The sequence below is a fragment of the Abramis brama genome, assembly GCF_963993115.1.
Source record: "Abramis brama genome assembly, chromosome: 6".
In the NCBI taxonomy this organism is placed as follows: domain Eukaryota; kingdom Metazoa; phylum Chordata; class Actinopteri; order Cypriniformes; family Leuciscidae; genus Abramis; species Abramis brama.
Window position 1 is genome coordinate 21,858,647 of NC_139968.1, and position 23,651 is coordinate 21,882,297.

A 23,651-nucleotide genomic window follows, 5' to 3' on the forward strand; every position below is an offset into this window, starting at 1 on the left:
ACAAATAAAAAACAATAAGTGTATTGTGTACTGTGTTTGTCAAAACGTTTTAGTAACTAAACTGAATTTTATTAGGTTTAGTGACAACATTTGGATAAATATTAGGTACACAAGATAGGCATTCATTTTTCTCAAGAAAAAATAAATAAATCTCACCTAATGCTGTAAACATACAGACAGCCCTATCAGCTGGTAGTATTATTTAAGGTTAAAAATAACTCAAATTAAATGTAATGCGTTTTTTATTATAATAACAACTTTATTTAATGATATAAGTAAAAATATAATTAATAGTACACATATTTAGCAAAATACTCTCTATAGCTCTTTTTTTCTAGCCAACTAACATGCAATAGCCTATGTTATGGTAATTAAATGGTTTTAATTGTTGACATAATTAAATAATTGTGACATAATTAAATAATAATGACATAATTGTTCTCCAGATGTTTTATTGACCACTTTCCGCGGTTGAAAAGCGCTTATTGATCGATATTATGAGGAATATACATTTCGGTAAGTTGTTCTGTATCTTTCAACAGTGTTCATTCGTGTTTATTTACTATTAGCTTGTAGAGATCATCGGTTCACGTGCCGCTAGGGATCTGTCAAGTCACATTTACAAGCGCCAAAACGGTATTTATTGTTTGAATTTTGTAATAAAATTGACAGAATCTGAGAGCTGAGATTATTTTTTCTATCATAAGTAACCTGCTCTGTCTAGTCTGTGTCGGTCTCCGTGTCCTCTTTGCTTCACGATTTTTTCTGTGCGTGAGAAAATGGATGTGTGGTGTGCAGTGGTGGAATGTAAGGAAGTACAAATACTTACTAGTAGCCTACATTTTTCAGGTATCTGTACTTTACTTAAGTAGAATCAGTAGTGCATACTTTTGACTTTTACTTCGTTACATTTTGCAGCAATTATTATACTTTCTACTCCACTACATTTCTACAACGTTTCGTTACATTTTCGTTACATTTTCTGATCAGTTTTTCCTCCTGTCAAAACAGGGATTGAAAAAAATCTCCATGTTTTTGGTGCTGATGCAGTGGTGACGCGTTCATGTAACATGTAAGGGTGGCGCTGCCAATAAAGCACCTAAAAGCTGTCACAAAGAACCGGCAAAAGTAATGATTATGAATATGTAATATATAGCAAGGAGACATTTTAATTGTTTATTAATAAACAACTGTTTTCTGTGTCAGTGTGACTGCAAAGATGAAGTTGACGATGATGACGCGCGATCTTCTTAGTAGTGAACGCGCCGGAGAGAAATGCACATTTCATACGGATTACATAGCAGAGAGCAATCTGTTTTCTTTCGTTTTGAATTGTTCTGTTTAAAAGTAGACATTTCAAGTTTTCTATAGATATATTTCTCAGGTCTGTGAGGCAAGTAGGCTACCTTATACGCTGAGTTTCGGGCTGATGTATGAGACGAGCTCCAGTTCATGCGCTGGCGCCTCCGTGTCGTGATTATCTATTGTCTACTATAGGCTATTTACTTCTTATTTATTAAATCCAGGCAATTGGTTGATGAAATATTGATTAAAATTAAGATACAATTAATACAAAATGAAATTCACTTTAAAGAAAGGCTTTGTGCTTTCTGTTTGAGGTCTCTGTGAAGGTTTAAAGCGGTCACGTCCATAAGAGAGAACTGACACGTCCGTAACATTGTTTTTTTCTCATGAATGCGAACACGAAAAATAAAATAAATATTTTATGTTCTGTGGAGAGCCATCCCTTCTTCATCCGGTGGTATAACTTTTGGTTTGCGCAGTGTAATTCACAGAATTACTAAAAAATATTTTGCCACCTTTTTTGTGTCACGTCCGTAATGCATGTGTAGCCTATTTCCCTCATATTAAATATAAAACGCATGTGTAGACTGATATTTTTCTAATATCTGGACTCCTTTATTTAGGGAGTATGGATATATAAACAGTTTCAATATATTGGTATTAAATGCATTTTCTGAGAATTTATATTTCAAGTTTTTACTGCAAATGTCACGTCCATAACGCTGGAATTGCCTAATTTTAAAGAATTTATCTTCAAATAGTTTTATGGTGTAGGTCTACACTGTATTTTATAATGTTAACTTCAAATAATGCTAATAGTAATTTAAAGATGTGGTAGCATTGGATCTGGACGGGAAGGATAACTCTGGGAGTTGGAAGGTGTGTGTCGCGATTCTGCCTTCTCACACTGCGAAACAGGTTCGTGGATCTGAGTGTCGCGATTTCGGTTTCATATTGCATATCGTTACAACCCTAATTATTAGAATATTTACATTAAGAGAATAAATTGTTATGCAAGTACTTTTACTTTTAATACTTAAAGTACATTTAAAGGGTAACTAAACCTGCTTACGTCATGTGCCACCGCTTACGTCACGTACCACCGCAAACATCCAATAGGAAAATTCAACTGCAGTAGCCACCGTTCAACCTGAAGAGGGCAGCACTCAGACGTTTTTACACCATATATTGTAGAATTAAAACACTTTATACCCAAATGTCAAAAAAGTTACTCGAATCAATCAAACAGCACTAATAAATCCCCATTCTTACAGATCATTAACTAAAAAAAGTTGGTTTAGGGTTTAGTTACCTTTTAAAATCAGGTACTTTTTACTTAAGTAGGGTTGTCATTGTGGTAATTCTACTTTTACTAAAGTAAATATGTCTCTGGTTATTTGTACTTTTACTTAAGTACTGAGATTCAGTACTTCCTCCACCACTGGTGGCGTGAGTCTCACGGTGAATGCGTGAGAGTTGGCAGCTCTGCTTTGATATCGTCATAAATGGTCTACATGGTGCTAAATAAGAAAATATTTTCCGAGACTGATAATGCAACTAGCATATCATAGCCTACTGATTTAGTAAAAAACATCTGCTTGAAACACCAAATCACCGCAGGTCTAACACTTTTTATTTTAAGAATAGAATAGAATCTCGACCCTAGCATAATCCAAGTTTTGGAGACACTGCCGTATCGTTATATCTTTTAAATGTCTACTTTTTTGTTGTTTTTATTTGTTTTTTGAATGTTGTTCATTTCATGATTGTCTTGTTTTTTGTTTTGTTTTTTTCTATTTTGACCCTGAGTCTGTCATAAAGTGGATATGATATGATATGATATGATATGATATGAGACCAAAACAAAAAACAAAACAAAAAAAATGTATATGAGACAAAAAATATAATTTAGCTATGTATCCACCAGGGCGCGCAACAAACGAAGAGATGATACCACATAGGCTACTGTAAAAGGATGAGACCTAACAAAGTAAAAACACACTCTCAAACATTATTTAAACAACATGCAAGTATATAGAATATTTCTTCGAGGCTATCTAACTACAAAACACGGTTGTTTTTATTTTTTTCGTTATTAGTTAATAATACCTCTGCCAGAGAAAGACAAACGCTACAGTAACGCTCGCTTCATCATAATCCACAAATCATTTTACGCGGCAACGAGCACGTCGTCTTTGATTGGTCATCGGATTGGGCGTTGACGTTCGAGTCAGACGCGTCGCACTAGTTAGGCTGATTTGCGTTCACAGTCAGACTCAGACGTGAAGATCATCAGCCGCGGAAGTATCGGCTTTCAGTTCAACATGGCTTCAAGTGTGACGAGCTGAGAAAAAAACACCACAAAACCAGGCCTATTCTCTTTTTTCACCACTATCAAGGCGTCAAACGAAGGAAAAGACCTGGGAAATATATTCAAGAGCTGCTTTTATTCAAGTAAGCAAGTTTTAAGTCCTGTTCCTGTCAGAGTAACAGAGTTGTTTGTGTACCGGTGACCAACTTGTCTGGCGCACGCGCAGTGTGTGTGGGTAGCGCAGTCAGATTGTCAGTTACGAAAACTTCAAATTATTTCAAGTTTATTGACTATTATTTTTCCTGTGTTGTGCTATTTTGTGTATTTGTGGTTTTATAATGGTGTTAGTTCGAATAGTTGGTTAGTTTTAATGTCGGAAGTGCTGTTATAAAGAGTCACTGGGTCGAGAAAAGTTTTGTGAGTTTTGGTTGTTGCGTAGAGTAAAAAAAAAAGGTACGTTAACGTTAAATACCTCTAATAGACAGGTTTTGAACGAGTGAAATAACTGTTGTTTTCACGTCAGTAACGTTACTTCTCTATCTTTGCTTAAAGTTGAAAGTTTTCAGTATGTTGAATGGGTCTTTAATGCACTACATAACAGTGTGACAGTTCTAAGTTAATGGAGGAAATGGGTTTATTAATCAGGGATGAGTGATATTGAAACCAAGAGTTGTAAACCCCTCAGGCTAGAGCTGGGCTTGTCTGAACTCATATTATACTGTAAATATATCCTGTGTAAATATATCAACCTGGTATCCAAGTGTTTTTTTTCCCAGGCCACTAATAAATCATTGGTATATTGTAGTGTTTCATAATTGTCTCATAGAATTGACTGTAACTCTTTCACTTCTCTGATATTTTGCCAGTCATTACTGGGAATTTATAATATTTCCACAGAATTGCTCTGATGCAAACTAACCCTTCCATGGAAAAGTTTTTGGATCTAGGTGCCAGTCATCCGTTCTCAGTAAAACCTTTTGGAGAAGTGAGTTATAATAGTTATGCCTTTCTTTATTTTGGTGATATAAGCCTTGTTGGTCAGATATGACAATGGTGTACACAGTGGATTGTGTAACTGAAGTCACGCAAACCTCTTCTTTCTTTACCAGCAGAGTGTAGAGAAGCTCAATTAGAAGTCTCTTGTTCTCCAACAAATGACGCAAACTGACATCACTTGGTCTAGACAGTTACAGGAAGGAAAAACAAAAGCATTTATGGCCTTGTTTTGTTTTGGAAAGAGAATATCACATGTAAAAGATAAGAAAATGAAGCTTTTTTGGATCATTTAGATTTTTTTGTATTATGACATTTTAATGTCGTTTAAACTCCTGAATCAGTGACACAAATAAGGAATTTAAGTATACAAAAGATTTTTTGTTGTTGTCAATTCAGTGCCTTATGTATGTTTCAACTTTTTGTAAAGTTGTAAAAATGAAAGTAAAAAATTAGTTTGGTAAAATTAAAATGTATTAAAATAAAAATATGTTATGCCAACTAAACTCTAAAAATAACATTCAACTTATAATTTTACTTGCGATTTTTCACCATAGTTATTATTGTTTTTTATTGCTTGGTTCTTTTTTTAACCTAAATTATTTCTGCAAGAATAGATGATTGTCACATGAAACTGAGATGATTCATATTCTTTTATTTATAAAAAAGGGAAAATGCAAGTCATCCAGCATGACTGATGAATTATTACCCAATAAATCCAATTTTTCATTTTATTAAAAAAAGTTGCTCTCTTCCTGACTGAGGCATCTACATGTAAACAATGAATGTAAATGTAAAAATGAAGGCAAAAAAATAAATGTTTATTAATCAAATAATTACACATCAATTTTTCAACCATAAATAACAAATCCATCAAAATGTGACAGTTTAATGCACTTTAGTTCATGATACCGGTATTTATTATCTGTTCCTTTGTTAGTTTTGGCTCAAAGTTGTCCATGTAATTGAAAGAGCCAGTTCGTAGTTTGGTGCACAAAGCTCTGTTGTGAAGTACAGGGCGGGCCCAAAGCTCTCTAGCAGTGATTTAACTCAAGATAGTAGTCTGGGACACGGGCTATGAACCCTTCCTGCTTCCGTTTCGCTATCTTGGACGAGTGTTTTTTCTTGTTCGGCCACTATTGAATATCATTAATGCTTTTTATTATTCAAATACTGCTGCTGTAGTAATGTCATCATGGCTGTGTTTGGTATATGAATATTACCCTATCAACGCAAGTTTTCAGTTTCTGGAATTTAGGTAATGGTTCATCATGTATAATTAGTGAAGAAGTTCCATGGGCGCATGATTGGTGCTGGGTCAAGTCCAACAGGTTACACAAACAGCGGGTGATGATTATTTCACAAGCCTTTATTTGAGCATTTTTTTGTTTTATAGCTTGAGTGTTCATGCATGTTCTCCCCGTGTCAGTGTGGTTTTCCTCCGGGTGCTCCGGTTTCCGCCACACAGTCCAAAGACATGCAGGTGAGGTGGATTGGATATGCCAAATTGGCTGTTAGAGTGTGTGTGAGTGCCGGGTTGCGTCAGGAAGTAAAACTTGTGCCAAATCCAATGTGTGTGTGCAGATAATTCCAATGAAGCGCCCCCCAGAAATGAGCGTATATAAAAATATGCGTATATAATATATATTAAAAAATATTTTTATACTAATATATAATATATAAATGTATATTTTATTTTATTCCAGCTTTATTTCAATTAACAGAAATGTTTTTAATAATTTTAGTCTTAAATAACGATAATAACCCGGGTTTGTGTCAAAACCCCTGCTGTAGAATGCAACTGAAGCGCTGGCGACCGTTCCTCTACTGAACGCTGATTGTGCGTATGGAATGTGCATTCAAGGAATTCTGATAGTGAAAGAGCACGCACATCACGTCAGAACTAGACATGGCGTCTTCATGGTCTTCAATCGTAACATCTGCCGATCCATCGGGTTCCTGCGAAGTCAGTCCTGACGTAATAGGTTGGTAGGGCTGCTCGATTATGGAAAAAATCATAATCACGATTATTTTGGTCAGTATTGAAATCACGATTATGGAACACGATTATTTCACATGAGTTTGGGAACGTGTTGCATTTATTAAAAAGACACGGTAACACTTTACAATAAGGTTAATTAGTTAACATTAGTTAATGTATTAACTAACAATGAGAAATACATTTGTTACAGTATGTATTAATCTTTTTTAATGTTAGTTAATAAAAATACAGCTGTTTTGTTTGTTCATGTTAGTTCACACTTCACGGTGCATTAACTAATGTAAACAAATACAACCTTTCATTTTAATAACCTATTAGTAAATGGTGAAATTAATATTAACTAAGATTAATAAATGCTGTAGAAGTATTGTTCATTATTAGTTAATGTTAACTAAGGTAGTTAACTAATGCTAATTAATGAACCTTGTTGTAAAGTGTTACCAAAGGCACCTTTCAACAATTCTTAAAAAATCGAAATTTGACTAAGTAACTAAAGTTTATCATTTTCTTTCTTTAAGTCTTATCAGTTTAAACATTCAAGCTAAGAGAGTTTATGGCTTCGGGAGGGGCGGATGTGCGCGTGCAGAACACAAGACAAAATTAGAGCGTTCTTTCAAAACAGAACATGGCAAAATAATCGTTTTTACTCGATTGTACTATTTTGGTGATCGTTGGGAGCCAAAATCGAAATCGAAATTCAATTAATTGCACAGCCCTAAGGTTGGTCTTCAGAAGGGGCGCTGTGTCACGGCAAACCTATACAAATGCGAATGTTAAAGACATTTCAAGAGGAAAAAAGAAGCATTTAGTCCATTTGTAATCGAACTAGTAGCACAGTTGGAATAAGTCACGTATGTAACCACTTCAATCAGAATGAATTGGCCAAATCCGATTGAAATTTAATTCGGATTGTAAGGGGCGGTTTAAACCTCTTGTAATCCATTTAATTAGGACATGTAAGATTCATCAATCAGAATGATTTAATTCTGATTGAAACAAAAGTGCCCATGACACTTTTATTGAGAAAGGTTGAGAATTGTTCTGTGGTCAGAAAGACTAGCTTCAAAATGTTGTGGTGGTTTGTCCACCCCCAGTTTTCCCATAACTAACCGCTCAATCAGTTTATCTGTGAAGAAACCCTTGTTTTCCTGTGTAAGATCATTGGCACTTTACCAATGCAATTGTGTTTTCTTTATTCTTTATAAGTTTTAGTTATCAGTCCCTGAGTTAAACATCTTTATTAGGTTTCCTTGGGTCTTTTTTTACAGTTTATGTAATATTATGTAATGCTTTTTTCCTTCGGAAGCAAATTAGGGCTGTTCTTGGTTTTGACGGCACCCCAGGAACGTGCGTGTGGCTTGTTTTTCTGGACGCAGCCTTTACTCTGTCATTTAGTCGGATCAGAGTGCGGTTCAGTGTTGGTTTCGTGACCCCGGGCAGAAATGAAGGCCCTCGGTTGACCGGAGTTGCTCGGGTTTGGAGGGAATTGAAAAGGCGTCACCCTCTGCAACCGGGACAGAGTTGTGCTGGAAGAGGGCGGCAACTGAAGTTCCAGTAAGACAGGGAGACCAGTGAGAGAAAGAAAAGGCAGCATATGTTTGTCCCCCCCCCCCATAAGTTTATTTTAAGCATATCCAAATGCATATTCAGATGAACATGCCATTTGTTAGATCCATGAGTCCCATTGTTGTTGATCAGCTTCTGAATATGTATTACCATGTCTTGGTTTTCATGACTGGTCATTTTTGTCACTAATAAATATAACTAATATGTAATATTGCAAACTACACTTAGTTTTGATGGATGGTTCATTTTTCTTCAACAAGTTAGAAGCTCTTTTAAATTGTGCCGCACCATTCTTTTTTGCAGCCATCTTTTAATGTTTTAAGAATGTTTTTTTTGGTTATGGAAATGTTCTCCAAATGTTCCCCAGGAACAAGTTATGTTTTTTTTTTATGTTTTATGAAAGTTTTTTTCTTGGTTATGCAAATTTTATATGCAGATATCCTTCAAACCTTCCCCAAGGAATCTTGATTGTTTTCATGTTTATATTAATTCAAATCATGAAAACAGTTTGTGGCTCGAGTTTCCATGACCATTTTTAATGGCTCATGATGCCATAAACATCTAAACATTCCAAAAACATTTAACAGCCTGAGAACTTCTAAACTAAACATTAGAGGAAACTTCTTTAGCTTTATCTTCACTAATATTGGAAGATTTACTGCTAGACCGTGGCTCCAATTTGCTCTCATGTCATTTTCAACCCCACATTTCTCCTTATTTTCAATCATATATTATTTAGCTTAATGTTGCCGATATGCTGAACAAAATGAATCATTGAGTCTTTTGGAAAAAGACTTCATAAAGCTGCCAGCTACACACATCCCTTTTAACGTGGTTTAGCTTTGAATAGCCTCCATTGATCGTAGGTTCTGAATGACATCGGTAAACCTCTGAGATGGCTCTCTCCTTCAATGAAATGAAAGCCCGGTATGACTCACAATGACTTCATTAAATTCATCCTGCTGATGCTTGATAATACTAAATGTCCCACCCAGCTAGACAATATTGCCTGTAATCGTGATTATACAAAGATATAGGCTTGGTAGACTCTATAATACACCCTAAGTAGTGTAGTTTTCTTTTGAATGAGTCATTTTGAGTATTATGTCTGCCATGGTTGCCATTTGCCTCCAGCTGTTTAGAACTCTGGAACAATCTGTAACGTATAGCCACTGTGACTTTTGATCAAATGAATGCATCCTTCCTGAATAACAATATTAATTTAAAAGCTGACCCCAAACTTTTAAACGGTAGTGTATGTCAGTGCTATGTTTTGCGTGTGACGGCACTAGCAGAGTGACTCTTTCCCCTCTTGAATATTTAATCCCGTAATCAATGTGTCTAGCTCTGCCATTGCAAACACGTTTGGACGCACTTAGCATGCTTAGTTTGTTTCTCTAATTGCATTAGCTTCGACTGTTTCCAAACAAGTGTCAGCATGATTTTCCTCTATCTCCCGGGATCGTCTGCCCTCGCAAGCTCGGCTTTCCCAGCCTGTCATGCGAGACCCGTTGAAGTCAGTCTCTGTGGCCAGATAGCACACTCGTTTGGCTCTTCCTAGCGCAGTCTCCTGACAAGACCTTTACCCAGAGATGAAGGACTGAGATAGACCGCGAGCAAACGAGGACACAGCGATACAACTCAGCTTTGGCACCGGACCACATAAAGCAAACAGAAGATGATGTTTGCTGACCTCCTCTAAATCAGTGTTGAATCACAATCTCTCCTTACTTGATTATATGCGTAAACTGTTACAGAACGAGTTCCTCCCTTCTAGATAATTTCACTCATCAGAACATATGAGGTTCATTGATCCGAGAACATCGTGTGAACCCTGATAAAAGTGTGAAAGCTCACAAGGATGAGCGGATTACTGGAGTCACACGTTCCTGGATGACTTCCACGTGCTCCCGCTCGCCGTGACGCATCAGAATGTGAGCGGTGGCCTTAACTAACTCTTGAGGGAAACATGGGAAACCCCTGATGGTGATCCATGCCGCAATCCTGAGGACTTTTTTTTCCCCATTACATTATGCATGTTTCCTTTTCTTCCCATTCCCTGAAAGACAAGAGATCCCATTGCGAGAGATCAGAGAAGATTAGTGGAGCCGCGTGAGGCATCCATCAGGTCTCGCGCCGCAGGCAACCTGCTGTGGCAACAGTCTCATGCGCTGAGGTCACGGAATAATCTCCTTTAGCTTTTGTAATTCACACCATCTGCAAACCTCCGATGTGATTATCAGACGGGCACTTTATGTCCAGATCTGAAACCTAAGTTCTCTTAGCTCGGTTGGTTTTGAAAGCCAGACCGAATGATTTTCTTTCTTGTTTGAAGGAATTCCCCCTCCTTGTCACCACCAGTGCTGATTTTCATCCTATTTTTAGCGTTTCCTCCTGAGTAATGAATCCTTTTGTTGAAATACAAAACGTTCAGAATGCCACGTGTCAGGTTTGCGACATGATCAGTCGAAACGCAGCAATTCTTCTCCAATAATGTATTTTTCTTTTTAAACCTATCCTATTTTTAACCTTTCCGTTTTCACTAACTTGCTTTTAATACTAACTTCTCGTTTCTTTTTTTAACGCTTTTTTATACATTTGAAATACTGGCCTCATAGCGTGCATCAAGATGCATAATGTCGGGTTTCAATTGGAGTTTAGGCTTCCTTCTCTTTCATTACAACTTCCCAGTTTGTTTCCTTCAATAGACCTTTTATGTGTTTCTTATTAGTTTTCTGGAATGTTACATCAAATAAAACCAGTGTACGTTTCGTTCCTATAAAAATATCTATCCTTGGTGCTTTCTCATCTTTTTTTCCCCTTGTCTTCCAGTAAAGATAATGGTGTTTTACTGGAAGAGGACATCAACTCAATAGTAATCAGTATTGATTGTCCTTTGTGGCAAGGGGTTAGATAGATGGACACCTCCTCTTACTGGGATGCATTGACTGCCCAGGCATTTGACGGGGGAAAAAATATGAATGCAACCTCTGAGTTTGTGGAGTGTTTTATAGACAGCATGAAATCAAAATAATCTTGTTTACTTCCTTAATAGATTTCCCTGGACTTATTGTGCATGATGTATCAGTGCACGTTATTGTAGAGAAAAACTAATTATATCATAATCTTAGACTTTTTGCAACTTTTCTTTTCAGCTGACGTAAATGTAATCTTTAAAAACAGTGATCATTTTCCAACACTGTTAAATATGTATTAATAGTAAGTATCCTCAAAATGAATATCCTTTTTCTTGACTGTATATGTTGTGATGGCTAAATTCACTTGTAGTTTTTTAGTGTTTAAGTTATTTAGACAAAGTAGTGTAGAATTTTAAGATTGTTATCAGCCTTAACATGCAAACGGTTCACTGGCATAGGCCTATTATCTACTTCCTAACGAGAAACACAAGTTGTTTTGTGCTTCAGGCTTCTGAGAATTTCATTTGCATTTCAGTTGTTGTCCCTTCATGTGATACCAAGATGTTTGTTCTCTTAATTTGAACAGCTCCATGTCTCAATTTTGTATCTTCACAATGAATTCTATTCAAATATTATCCTTTTGTGCGTAAGAGCAGCCACACAAGTCTCAGGTCGCATAGTCAATGAAAGCCTTCATCAATGAAAGCCTTCACAAAGGTTTTCGTGTGAACCTTTATGCTCGTTTAGTTGATGATAATGGATCTATTCACAGTGTTTGGAGAGCAGGAATGGATTATTTTAAGGTGTATTTCACCTATTAATAACAGTGTGTGTTGTTCCAGATGACTATTTGTGTCATTTGAGTCTTTCTTCCTGCTTGAGGCTATTTCTCACAGAGTTTTTTACACTGACAGCATAACTGATTCATTATGCTCTCCCGCTTGATTTTCCACAATTATGGACGTGCCGTGTCTCCTTTGTTTGTGTGGTTAGGTCATGGTGTGAAGACATTGACCGGATCACTCAGGTTTATACGGTGTTCGAGACTGCAGTCTGATGCCATCGCTCTCAATTCCGCCTGCTATGGACGGGCACAGCTTCTCACATTCAGATGGACCTCAGCTGGATGCCGGGGGGTTCGTCCTGCCACCCCCTATGGTAACTCAGATTAGCTCTCTTTCATTTAGCATCATGTCTTAGTGTGTGAAAGTGGTCGCACCAATCAAAAACATGACCTAGGTTCGAACCGGCAACCTTTTGGTTACCAGCCTAGATTGTTAACCACAACACTACACCACCCTCTTGGTATAGGATCAGCACATTTTTTTGTGGCAAGACAAAAAAAAAGCTAAGCTACTGTACCTAGCTGATACTCATAATCATAATGTTCATCACTAGTTTCCTTTTTCAAAAACTCAGGTCATTCATTCTTATATCTGGCAAAACCTCAAGAATTTGGTGTGTGTGGGTGACATTCAGAATGACGTCTTTGTGGTCGCAGAGTCATTTTAACAGTTGGTAGACACAATTTCTGATAAAGTGATGCTTTTTCTTGCTGTTTCATTCGAATACTGTTATCATGAATCTTGTATTGTGACAATACTCAGTAAAAATCAAAGATAAAGATTTTAAAGTGGGAAAAGGAACTGTAAGTTAAAGGAGACATATCATGCTTTTAAATTGTTCCTTTTTACATATAAATCATACATTTGTAGTCTATATAAAGCGGAACTGCAATGCTTGGGTCTGAATTCCTCATTATTATAGCTCCACAGGCCCCTTTTCTACCCCTTTTCTGATGTGCGTCTGAGAGCAACTCGTTTTGGTGCGGTCTCTTTAAATACAATTGAGACACTTCATACCCCGCCCCCTCTCCAGTTGCAGAGGTGACACTCGGTTCAACTCCACCCCGTTCGGCCATTTTTGTAGTTTGATAGCAGAGATACGATTATCTAGCGGCACAGAAACTTTTTATTCACACGTTATTAACAAAATGTCAACAACGGAAGACTTGTCCAGCCAGCCTTACATGTTCGAGCCAGAGTCGGAGCAGGAGCGAGATGAAAATGAAGACGACGAACCTGCAGAACAACGTCTTCATATGGATGTATCGCAATGGTGTGTTACTGTATTTATACATGAAACTTTGGTCTTCCGACCTTTTACCACCGTGTCGATTTATTTTGATTAATATGTGCGAGGGAGAGAGAGAAAGACAGCGTCTAGTTTGGAGACGGTGAAGTCTTGTTTACACTTTCGCCTGGCTCTGAAGAGAGAGTGAGCGCGCGTGCGACCGGGTCTCTCTCTCTGCTCGTTCTTTCAGTTAAACATGCGTCCTGTCACGCGCGGCAGTTCATCTACATTAGACGGTGTAATGAAGCGTGTGAGTTACTACATCCAACAACCGAACATTTTAACTTACCCTCTCGTAACTTCTGCATCCTTTAGCTTGGACTACAAAATTGCAGCGAGAAATAAAAATGGCGGATTGCTCGAAGTGTTGGGCCGGAAGTCAATGTCCTTATTTGGCAGTTCCGCTGCAAATACTGTGACGTAATAGTTCAAAAAACGTCATAGATAACAGAAAAATCGGAACAGGTTGAAAAATATGACCAAAACAGAATATAAAGATATCAACGAAGCACCTGAAGAGAATAATTTCATATTTTCTGTACTTCTAAACACTCCAAATATACAACAAAATGCATTTTAGGGCTAAAAAAGTGCATTTGGCATGATATGTCCCCTTTAAATATTTGGGTGGTGTTGGAGTACAGTGATGTCATCACAAGTGTAAATATTTGTGCAAATGAAGGGGGCTTCCTGTGGACTCGCATTTCGGGTTTAAACAGAGTGACTCACTATTTTTATGCAGGCTACAGGCTTATCAATAGTTTAATGGTTATGATTTTTTTTTAATTTTCATTTTAGTTTCTGTTTTATTTTCAGTGTGTTCCTTCTTAGTTTAGTTTTCACTTGGTGATTGTTAGTTTTAGTTTTATGTGTAGGCTAGTTTTTCTAGTAAATTTCCTTTAAAAATAGCTTTAGTATTAATAATTTCCTTTTTTTTTTTTTATTAGAACTTTAGTATAACATTTTCATATCAGCCATTACATCATAGTTTTATCTACTTTTTTTAGCTTATCATAAAGGCCAGAACTAATACTGGTGCATTCCTACCTAAAACATAATCTTTTGCCTCTAAACCTTTCACTTCCTATATTTCAGAGCCACGTGTTTGCTAACAACCCTTGGAGCTTCCCCCATCAAACCTACAGCTTACCCTGTCCTGTGCAATCTGAAAACCAGTAAGTACCCAGACTTCTGTCTAATCATGATACCTGATCAGGATGTTTTCCAAATCTGGAGGAAACCTAAAAGTGAACATGAAACCAAAACTTAACTTTCTTAACACGTGCTACTGGTGTTATTGTGCACGTTATTCCAGAGGGAAAAAAACAACATTTTTGTCTTCGTAATCTTCCATCAAAATCGAATAAAATGACTTTTGGTGTTTAAAGACAATTTTTTTTAACTATCCAATCAATCCCTCGCATATCATCCCAACCTACATTTGTATTTTGTTTCACTCTGACATGCATCTGATTATGAAAGTAAAGTGAGTTGCTAATGACATTTGGCGTTGACTTTAAGAAAAGCGTGTTGCCATTGTATTATGTCTGCCATTTCCAAAGGAGAAGACCTTTTGCAAGTTGACGCAGTGGTTTTGACAATAAAGAACTGTATTGTATTCGTAAGCTTGATACAGACTGTCACAACGTGTCCATTCACATCTACATGACCCGATAAGACGCAAGTGAAAACATCCCTGAACTTGACATGACATATGATAGAAACTTTATCACCTGACTGGGTCTGTAACTTTAGTCGACGTGGTGAAGCCCTTGGCACCATAATGACTTATCCTAGAAATCTGCTTTGTTGCCCAGTTGCACAAAAGACTCTGTGGCTTTTGTTTAAGAAATCATTGCATAGTTAAATGCCAACTTTAAAGGGATAGTTTGCCCAAAATGAAAATCAAGTTGTCATTTAGTTTTCAAAACTTTCTTTCATTCTTTCTGGGGAACACAAAAGATCATTTAAAAATGTTTCTTTTCTTTCTTTTTTTTTACAATGAAAGTCAATGGAGTCCAAATAGTGTTGTTTTTGGACCCCATTGACTTTCATTGTGTGTACAAATATCTTTAAACATTCTGAAAAATAACTATTTTTGCTACTTGCTACTATTGAAATGTCTGACAAACAGCTCAAAGAATGTATACAATTCACCACACATACTTCTCTAATGACGTGTCATCATTCGGGAGTTGCTATGCCTGATCATTTCATGTGATTCAAGTGCCATCAGAAGTCACGTGAACGGAGGGGTGTTTTGTTTATAGAGACTGTGGGAAGTCCTCTCTCTGTATTTATAGCACACAGTAGCGATTTGTTGAAGAAATATGGCACAGGGAAAAGAGACAGACGATATATGAGAGCCGAACCCTATGTGTGCAAAGGTCAATGTGTCAAAACGTCGAAATAAGGAAGGGTCTCGGTTTTAGAAAGAATAAGTTTGTGGTTGATGCTAGCGTCAGTGCTACATCCTGTCCACCCACTCCTTGGTGGAAAAACAACTTGATGCATTCACAGAATTTCATCGCTAGCAATGCAAGAACCTTTAATGGTGCTTTGGCTTTTTTTATCATCAGCTTTTGTAGACAGAATAGGAAAATACCAAACTTCATGGTTATTAGTTTATGCTTCATATTACATTCTTCCAGTCAGAGCAAGACACCAGATACCAGTTTTCCCAATTTAATGAGTCATAGTCAATCAGATGATTCAAACCTCTTGGTATTTTTAGTTCAGACAACATTGTTATTATATTATATTTTTCAATTGAAGCAAATATATTGTTATTATTGTTATTAATACTAATACTAATAATAATTTTATGCATTTGAATAATTTAATATATTTGAATATTGTATTGTATAATATTAATATTGTGTGTGTGTGTGTGTGTGTGTCTATGCATAGGGGTGTAACGATACCGTTTGGTACGAGGCTTTCGGTTCGGTACGCGTTACAAACCGAACGATTCATTGGAACATTTTTCCCACCGGTGCGACCTTTGTTCGCTGTCGAACAACTAGACGAGACGAAAAATTATTGAACTAGACGAAAAAAATTAGAAACGCACACGCTACAAACTATCCCCACAGCATTTAGTGGACACTCTCATCTTTCTGGAAGAAAAAAAAAACAAAAAAATTTAGTAAAAGCACACTGAGTTCCATATAAAGACAAAATTGTTATTTTCTTTGTATTTGTTTATAACTACTACAATAGTACATTTAGTTTTTTTTTTTATAAGGAGTTGTTTTTTGTTGTATATGCTACTACAAAGACACCCCAGATGATGGGTCAAGTATAGCTCCATCATTGTTCAAAGTAATATAATAATAATAAAATAATGAATAATAATAATACTTTTTTTTTCCATTGGTGGTATTATTATTTATAATAATTATAATTAATAAAAATGCTAATCATTTTTTTTTTATGAATATAAAAACTATTTATGATACTGATGATGATAATATCGATAATAATAATAACAATGTTGTTATTGACATTAATTTGAATTATTATTATTTAAAAAAACTACCAATTATAATGGTAATAATAATTAAAATTGAATCAGTGATAGTCACCCAGACAAGTTGGAATCTCGCTGTTAGTCTCAAATAATAGTTCTGGTGCCATGTTTAATTTAACACAATGATAACAAGCATTGATGGATAGTTTTACAGTCTGTTCAACATATCGTAATGTGTACGTGGTTGTTGAATAGTCAGTCTATGAAGGTGTCTAGACTTGGACGATGAATGTTGTTTGAAGTTGTTTACCTGACCGCCACACTCCGTCTGAAAGCATTAAAATAATCAGACCAAAAGACTATATACTTTATTAGCATTTATTTACTAGCCTGAAAATTATTTTACAGTCCATTTCCCTCCACCGTTTGCTGCAGATACAAGTGATTTTTCTCAGAGGGATGTGATTACACAAGACAGAGACGGGGGCATTATGGGATGAGTTCAGTGTTCCAGAGGTTAGTGCCGAGTGAGTTGTATTGTGTTGATGGAATGTGCCTGAATCGATGTGCCAAGCTTGCGGTGCAATATTAGAAGGGGATTTCCATAATAACCTCTGAGTCTGAGGATATTTAAATATGGACCATTTTATTTGAGGAACACAAATGTGCTGAACTGCAAATTCGCTGGTTTTGTAATTAAAATGAATTATAATATTTACTTTATAGTGTTATAGTGGGTAAGCATATTAGTTTTTAAGAGTGTGTTCAGACTTGTAGTTCGGTTCACTTGGTTTGTTTGGTAAAAACGAAAAAACCCCAGCTGATTTAGCAAAATTTTGACCAGCTGAGAACTCGTGAAGTGCTTTTAAGATGTGTAAAGGAGTCACACATTAATGAAGATCTGCTGTTCTGACGCCGTACGCGAATATGATGAGAAAAAAACGGTATGCTTGAACCATTCTTCCTTTTTAGGGTCTCATCTTCTGACATCATGTCCTGTTTTTGGTTCATTCCTTGTAGCGTTCGTATTTCAGTCAAACCGAGTTCGTTTGGAAGCGGACCGAGACGCATCTTTTCAGCGGTTCGGATGGCAGCGTTCACACTTATTCAGATGAACTGCACTAACAGAGCAATCGCACCAGGTTTCATTTTAATCGAACCAAACATGCCAAGTGTGAAAAGTATTTTATCAAAATGCAACAACTTTCACCTGTTTATTTGTTAATGTAGCCAAGTCAGTATGAGCAATCAAATCCTGCACACATTAGGTACTGCATCGTATTCCATTTCACTGATTTCAGATTCACCAAACACATTCTTTTGGTGTGTGTTCATTCAAAAATACGTAAAAAAACTACACTAATAGTATCAGCAGTTGTCGTCCATTTCGGTTGGATAAATTATGATGCATACACTACCGTTCAAAGTTTGGGGTCGGTAAGATTTTTTAAAATGTTTTTGAAAGAAGTCTCTTCTGCTCACCAAGGCTGCTTTTATTTGATAAAAAAATGCAGTAAAAATCGTAATATTGTTATTTAAAATAACTGTTTTTTATTTGAATATATTTTAATGTAATTAATTCCTGAGATGATTTTCAGCATCATTACTGAAGTCCTCAGTGTCACATGATCCTTCAGAAATCATTCTAATATGCTTATTAATAATATTATCAATGTTGAAAACGGTTGGGCTGCTTCATATTTTTGTGAAAACGTGATCTATTTTTTCATGATTCTTCGATTTATAGAAAGTTCAAATGAAACAGCATTTATTTGATATAGAAATCTTTTGTAACATTACAAAAGTCTTTACTGACAAAAAAAAACTGACCCTAAACTTTTGAACGATAGTGTATATGTATATTATTCATACAATGGGGGCTAATATTTTATATTTTTAGAATTTAATATCATTAAAAATAATAAATTTATAATCAGCACAATAATAATAATAATAATATATACATTTTAAATATATTATTATATTTAATTACTGTTAAATAATTATTTATTTTGCATCATAATGCCTCTTTTACATTTGTTCAAAATCCCATACCATTCTGTATATTTAGAAATTTTGAATCCCAGATGTTGGAAGGTGTGTGTGTGTGTGTGTGTGTGTGTGTGTGTGTGTGTGTGTGTGTGTGTGTGTGTGTGTGTGTGTGTGTGTGTGTGTGTGTGTGTGTGTGTGTGTGTGTGTGTGTGTGTGTGTGTGTGTGTGTGTGTGTGTGTGTGTGTGTGTGTGTGTGTGTTTTGTCATAATTCATCCTACATCAACTCATTTAAGAGCAAAGCTTTCTGTTCTCTGATCAAGTCACATATTCCCAATGGCAGCTTGCTGTTCAAATGTATTATCCTAACTAGCAACGCAACAAAAATATCCACCTCGGAATTAAGCTTCCTGAAATGTAATGTGGTGATTTCCGAAAAAGTTAGAGACAGAGAACTGAAAGTGAATGTCACATGACGTGCATGACTCATAAGGTAGTTAATGAATGAATGTCACCTGATGGTATGCCGTTAGTGGAGACACTCTGATATGTAAAGCCTATACAAATATACACATTTGTGAACTTAACTTTAAACACATAGTTCACCCAAATTGAAAATTTAGTCATCATTTACTTATTTTTAGTCTCTTTAAATAGGTATTTTAATGTGTCATTTACTTGTTTATAATATGCACAAGTCATTACTCATTATGTGTATGTGTAAATGTTTTTTTATGTCCCATCCTGACTTTTTCGGTCACATTGCTGTCACCAGGATGTGATGTGCTTGTTTTCATGACACAAAAAACTGTGAATTTCCTTCTTCCTTTTTTGTTTACTCTACTCGTGATCCATCACGAAACTGTGTCCTAATGCTGCTCTTTCTTGTATTTTGTCTCTCTCAGGCAGCACCTTTTCAACGGCCCATCAGACATGCTCACGGAGTTGTTTCCCAATGGCATCAGCGACTTCGACTTCGACTTCCCCACCCTGGATCTCTCTCGGAACGGAGACCTCTCTCAGGTAAGGCCCTGTTGGTCGGGATGTTGGCGTATCTCAAAGGCTTTGATCCTCCTTGTGTTGCATTCACAACTGAAATGGCGTCTAGACGGGATGAAGACTCTGTTTGTCATCTCACAAAGACTCGTTATTGATGAGCGGATATTGTTACGTGGCTATTTGAGAATTAAATATCTGTAGTATCTTTTCTTTTTTGTTGTCTTTTTTTTGTGTTTGAGTGGATTAGACAGGAAATCATGCATATCTATTTTGGTCAAAATTGAGATCAAGATTATTTCACATAATAAAGAAAACTTGTCTTTTTAACAGTTGATTTCCTTTAAAGGGAAAATGTGATTATATAATGGGTTCTATTTGCTTTTGATAACAACGATCACATCCAGTGTAGGCAAATGTCAGCCGTTAAGCGACTGAACGCCAGTGGGCAATGATGTGTAACTATTTGTCGATTCTTGCTCTAAAGGCTGGCATATGCAAATGTATTTGCTAGGGCTGTGACGGGACACTTATGCTATTGTTTGCAGCCTAATTTGCACTCATCAGGGAGCTCGTTTTACTTTCACTTTCAAATTTGTGATCGCACGTACTCCACAGTGGAGGTGCTGAGCGCGCATTCTACAAGATAAGGGACCGTTCACACAGAATGCGTTTTTGCTTTATAAAACGTGAGACGCTGGCAGTTGAATGGGGAAAAAACACATGTTTTGTAAAAGTTGAACTGATTTTAACTTGAGTGCAGCATTTTTAGAATGCGCGAGACGCTGCAAAAGATGTAAGACGCGAGCGCAACATTATACACATCCGTCTTGCGCATGTTTACATAGAAAGACAATGGAAAAGTAGACATTGGAATGGAAAAACGCATTCTGTGTAAACCGCCCCCAAGACATTTATCAGACTCTCTGTTGAGCAACGAATCCTCCGCCATCGTCACACGATCAGTGCTGGATGAGCAGAGTAGACGTTTACAATAGTTTGTTGGTTACAATGGTTTTTATTTTTATAAAAAACAGCAAAACGACAGTGGAGGTGGTGTCGCAGTGTACACCGTAATGTAATGTGAATGTAGCGGTGGCATACTCTATGCTGATTTCACCCTCACGCTCCCTAACAACTTTTTTACTCAACGAGAAATCTCGTCATGTTTTAGTCTCGCGAGATCTCGTCACACCCCTAGTATTTGCCCATGTGACTTCACATATTCCGCAATATCAAAACGTGTCATTAAATGCTTTGTTTATAATGAGGAGGTTTTAAGCAATGAATCCGCCTTGCGTTTCCACTGCCAACAGTACCCTTACTTGATAGGCGTGGTGTATGCCGGAAAGTAGTGATCGACGTCATTCTCACGGTATTGTGTTTCAACTGTATATTAAAAAATGGTGCCTCTTGTGTTGATGAGTGATGATTCTCTGTCAACCAATCAACGTTCTGCAGTGAGTCTAGCTCCACCCTTTAGTACCGGACTACTGTGCTAGGGTCCCAAAAAAGTGGTACGGTACAGTTCGGTATTTTGGTACCATTCACAACTTCTGACAATCAAAACGGAAATAATTGCGTACCGTACTGTACTGTACCGTACCGCGCGGTGGAAACAAGCCATTATATGTCTCAAAAGGTCAAGGCAAATTTGATTTCTCATGTCATGACCCCTTGAAACATATAGTTTTTTGGACAGATGAAAAATATATGAAAAATGCAACTAACCGTATTATCATGTACGTTTACAAAATAAATAAACTTATAAGTGCGTCCAGTTGCACTCTATGTCACAAATTCATCCGTCACTTGTACAGGTTGCATGACATCCCCGTGTTTTGTAATGAAAGCAATATTTTTCCGCTGGATCGCCACTAAAGAACAATGTTTTGAAAGTGCAAGAGTGCAGAATGAGAAACCTTAACCCCAAAGAACCATATCAGCAAAAGGGAGCTCTTCATGTAAATATTTTTCTAAATATAAAACAGGTTTTTGAACAGGTTTTCCCCATGTGCCATTGTTCCCCGTCATGTGGCATTCTTCCACTTTCATTTCTATGAAACAACATTTTTAAAGGTGCCTCCCAAACAGGGCCATAAGTCTGTTAAAAAACACATGATTAATTTCACTGTTGTCACACCTTATTCCCATGGCATTTGGACCTGAGTCCTGCCATCTATAAGTGGAACATAATGGGAATTAAATCTGGATCCACCCTTCGACAAGTTTTCTGGCAGCGCTGTAATCGCCTCGCGCTTTGACACTGCAACAGAATTGCTCAAGCAGTGGTTTCAGGTTCCCGCCTCGCCATAGCTAAGTTTACTTGAGTGTTTGTAACAGGAACATTACCTCAGCGACTAAATAGATATAAAACCTATTTCAGTCTCAATGGGTTCAATGGGGGGTGGAGACAAAATAAAGCTATATTAAGGCATATCGTCACCTGTTTAAGAGAAAAACACTCAAGTGAAGAATTCAGACTGGATGAAAAAGCTATAAAAAAAAATCATTGAATTATATTTATTAGATATTATATTAAACTTGACAAATATTGATTAAATATTTTATCAATAAAATATATATATTGTACATTTTTATTAGTTATTATATTATATCATACACAGTATATCAATATTAAATATTAATTTTAAATCATTCAGTTTTCAGTTTATTTCCAATATTCAAAATATTTCTTCAATATTTGATAAAAGTTGACAAAAATTATTTAAGTATTATATAAATAAAAATATTATTGTAATTTTATAATTAATTATGATTAATTATCACATTTTTATCAAGTTGAAAATCATATAAAATCATTTGAATAATTTCTTTGAACAAATAATTATGTAAATATTTTATATATACATATTGCATAAATGGCTTTAAATAAAAAAAAATTGTTTTAAATGTTTGTCTTACTGTCCTCCTCCAAGTTTCTCAATGTCTTAATGATTCATTGTAACAAACAGTTAAAAATAAAACTGAAATAACAAACAGTTAAAAATAAAACTGAAATAAATCCAAATACCCAAATTTAATGATTTTGTGAGTTTAATCGGCGATGCTAAGGTCATAAAAATAAAAAGCACATTTTTATTACTGTCAAATGAAATCTACCATCTGCTCTGGCTATAACGTCGGGGATTCGGTCTAGTTCAGTTGCATGTTAAAATGTCTGGGTGATTCAGACTCAAAAAAGGTTGGATGGTGAGTAAGACCTGCTTTGTTGTGGTTGGTGCCATGCTAACCTTCAAGAGATCACAGTCATGGTGCCCAACTGCTGCTAGGGAAGACTCTCCATCACACTGACACTAGGAAAATAGACCTCATGAGGTCATGGTAATAGAGCGCGGAGCACAGCGAGTCCTCCAGAGGAGTGCAGCCTAGTATCTCCATATTGTGTGTGCAAATCTAGTTCTGCAGACGCCATCTGTAAATAAACTTTCAAAAGCTGTGAGCTTGTTCAGGATGTAGTTCCTCATCATGTGAAGCTCTCTCAGGATTTCCTCTTTTTGTTTAGACACAAGTCGTTGTTTACAGGATGTATGACCGTACGATCAAAATAAAGACCACAAATCTTCTAGCCTCTCACCCACAGCTTGTTGCTCTATTTAAGATGCACATGTTTGGTTAGTGATAATGGGTTCTAGTTTTCCAACAACTGAGGAGTGAGGTTGACTAGTTTATCCATCTATTTATTTCTCTCTCTCTCTCTCTCTCTCTCTCTCTCTCTATATATATATATATATGTATATATAGATGTGTGTGTGTATATGTATGTGTAAATATATATATATATATATATATATATATATATATATATATATATATATATATATATATATATATATGTTTGTATACACATCTCTCTCTCTCTCTCTATATATATATATATATGTGTGTGTGTATATGTATGTGTGTGTATATATATATATATATAGATAGATAGATAGATAGAT

General features: G+C 36.2%; 1 protein-coding gene across 1 annotated transcript in view; it reads left to right on the forward strand.

Annotated features, from left to right (window-relative positions):
* The first annotated feature begins 3,537 nt into the window (after window positions 1-3,537).
* The window catches only part of sbno2b (strawberry notch homolog 2b), a 46,023-nt gene continuing 25,909 nt past the window's right edge, over window positions 3,538-23,651 (forward strand). Inside the window, exons 1-4 of the mRNA XM_084117545.1 lie at window positions 3,538-3,759; window positions 12,089-12,253; window positions 14,324-14,403; window positions 19,596-19,713. Coding sequence (XP_083973671.1) covers window positions 12,152-12,253; window positions 14,324-14,403; window positions 19,596-19,713 — 300 coding nt within the window. The 5' untranslated portion in view covers window positions 3,538-3,759; window positions 12,089-12,151. The remainder of the gene's footprint in view (window positions 3,760-12,088; window positions 12,254-14,323; window positions 14,404-19,595; window positions 19,714-23,651) is intronic.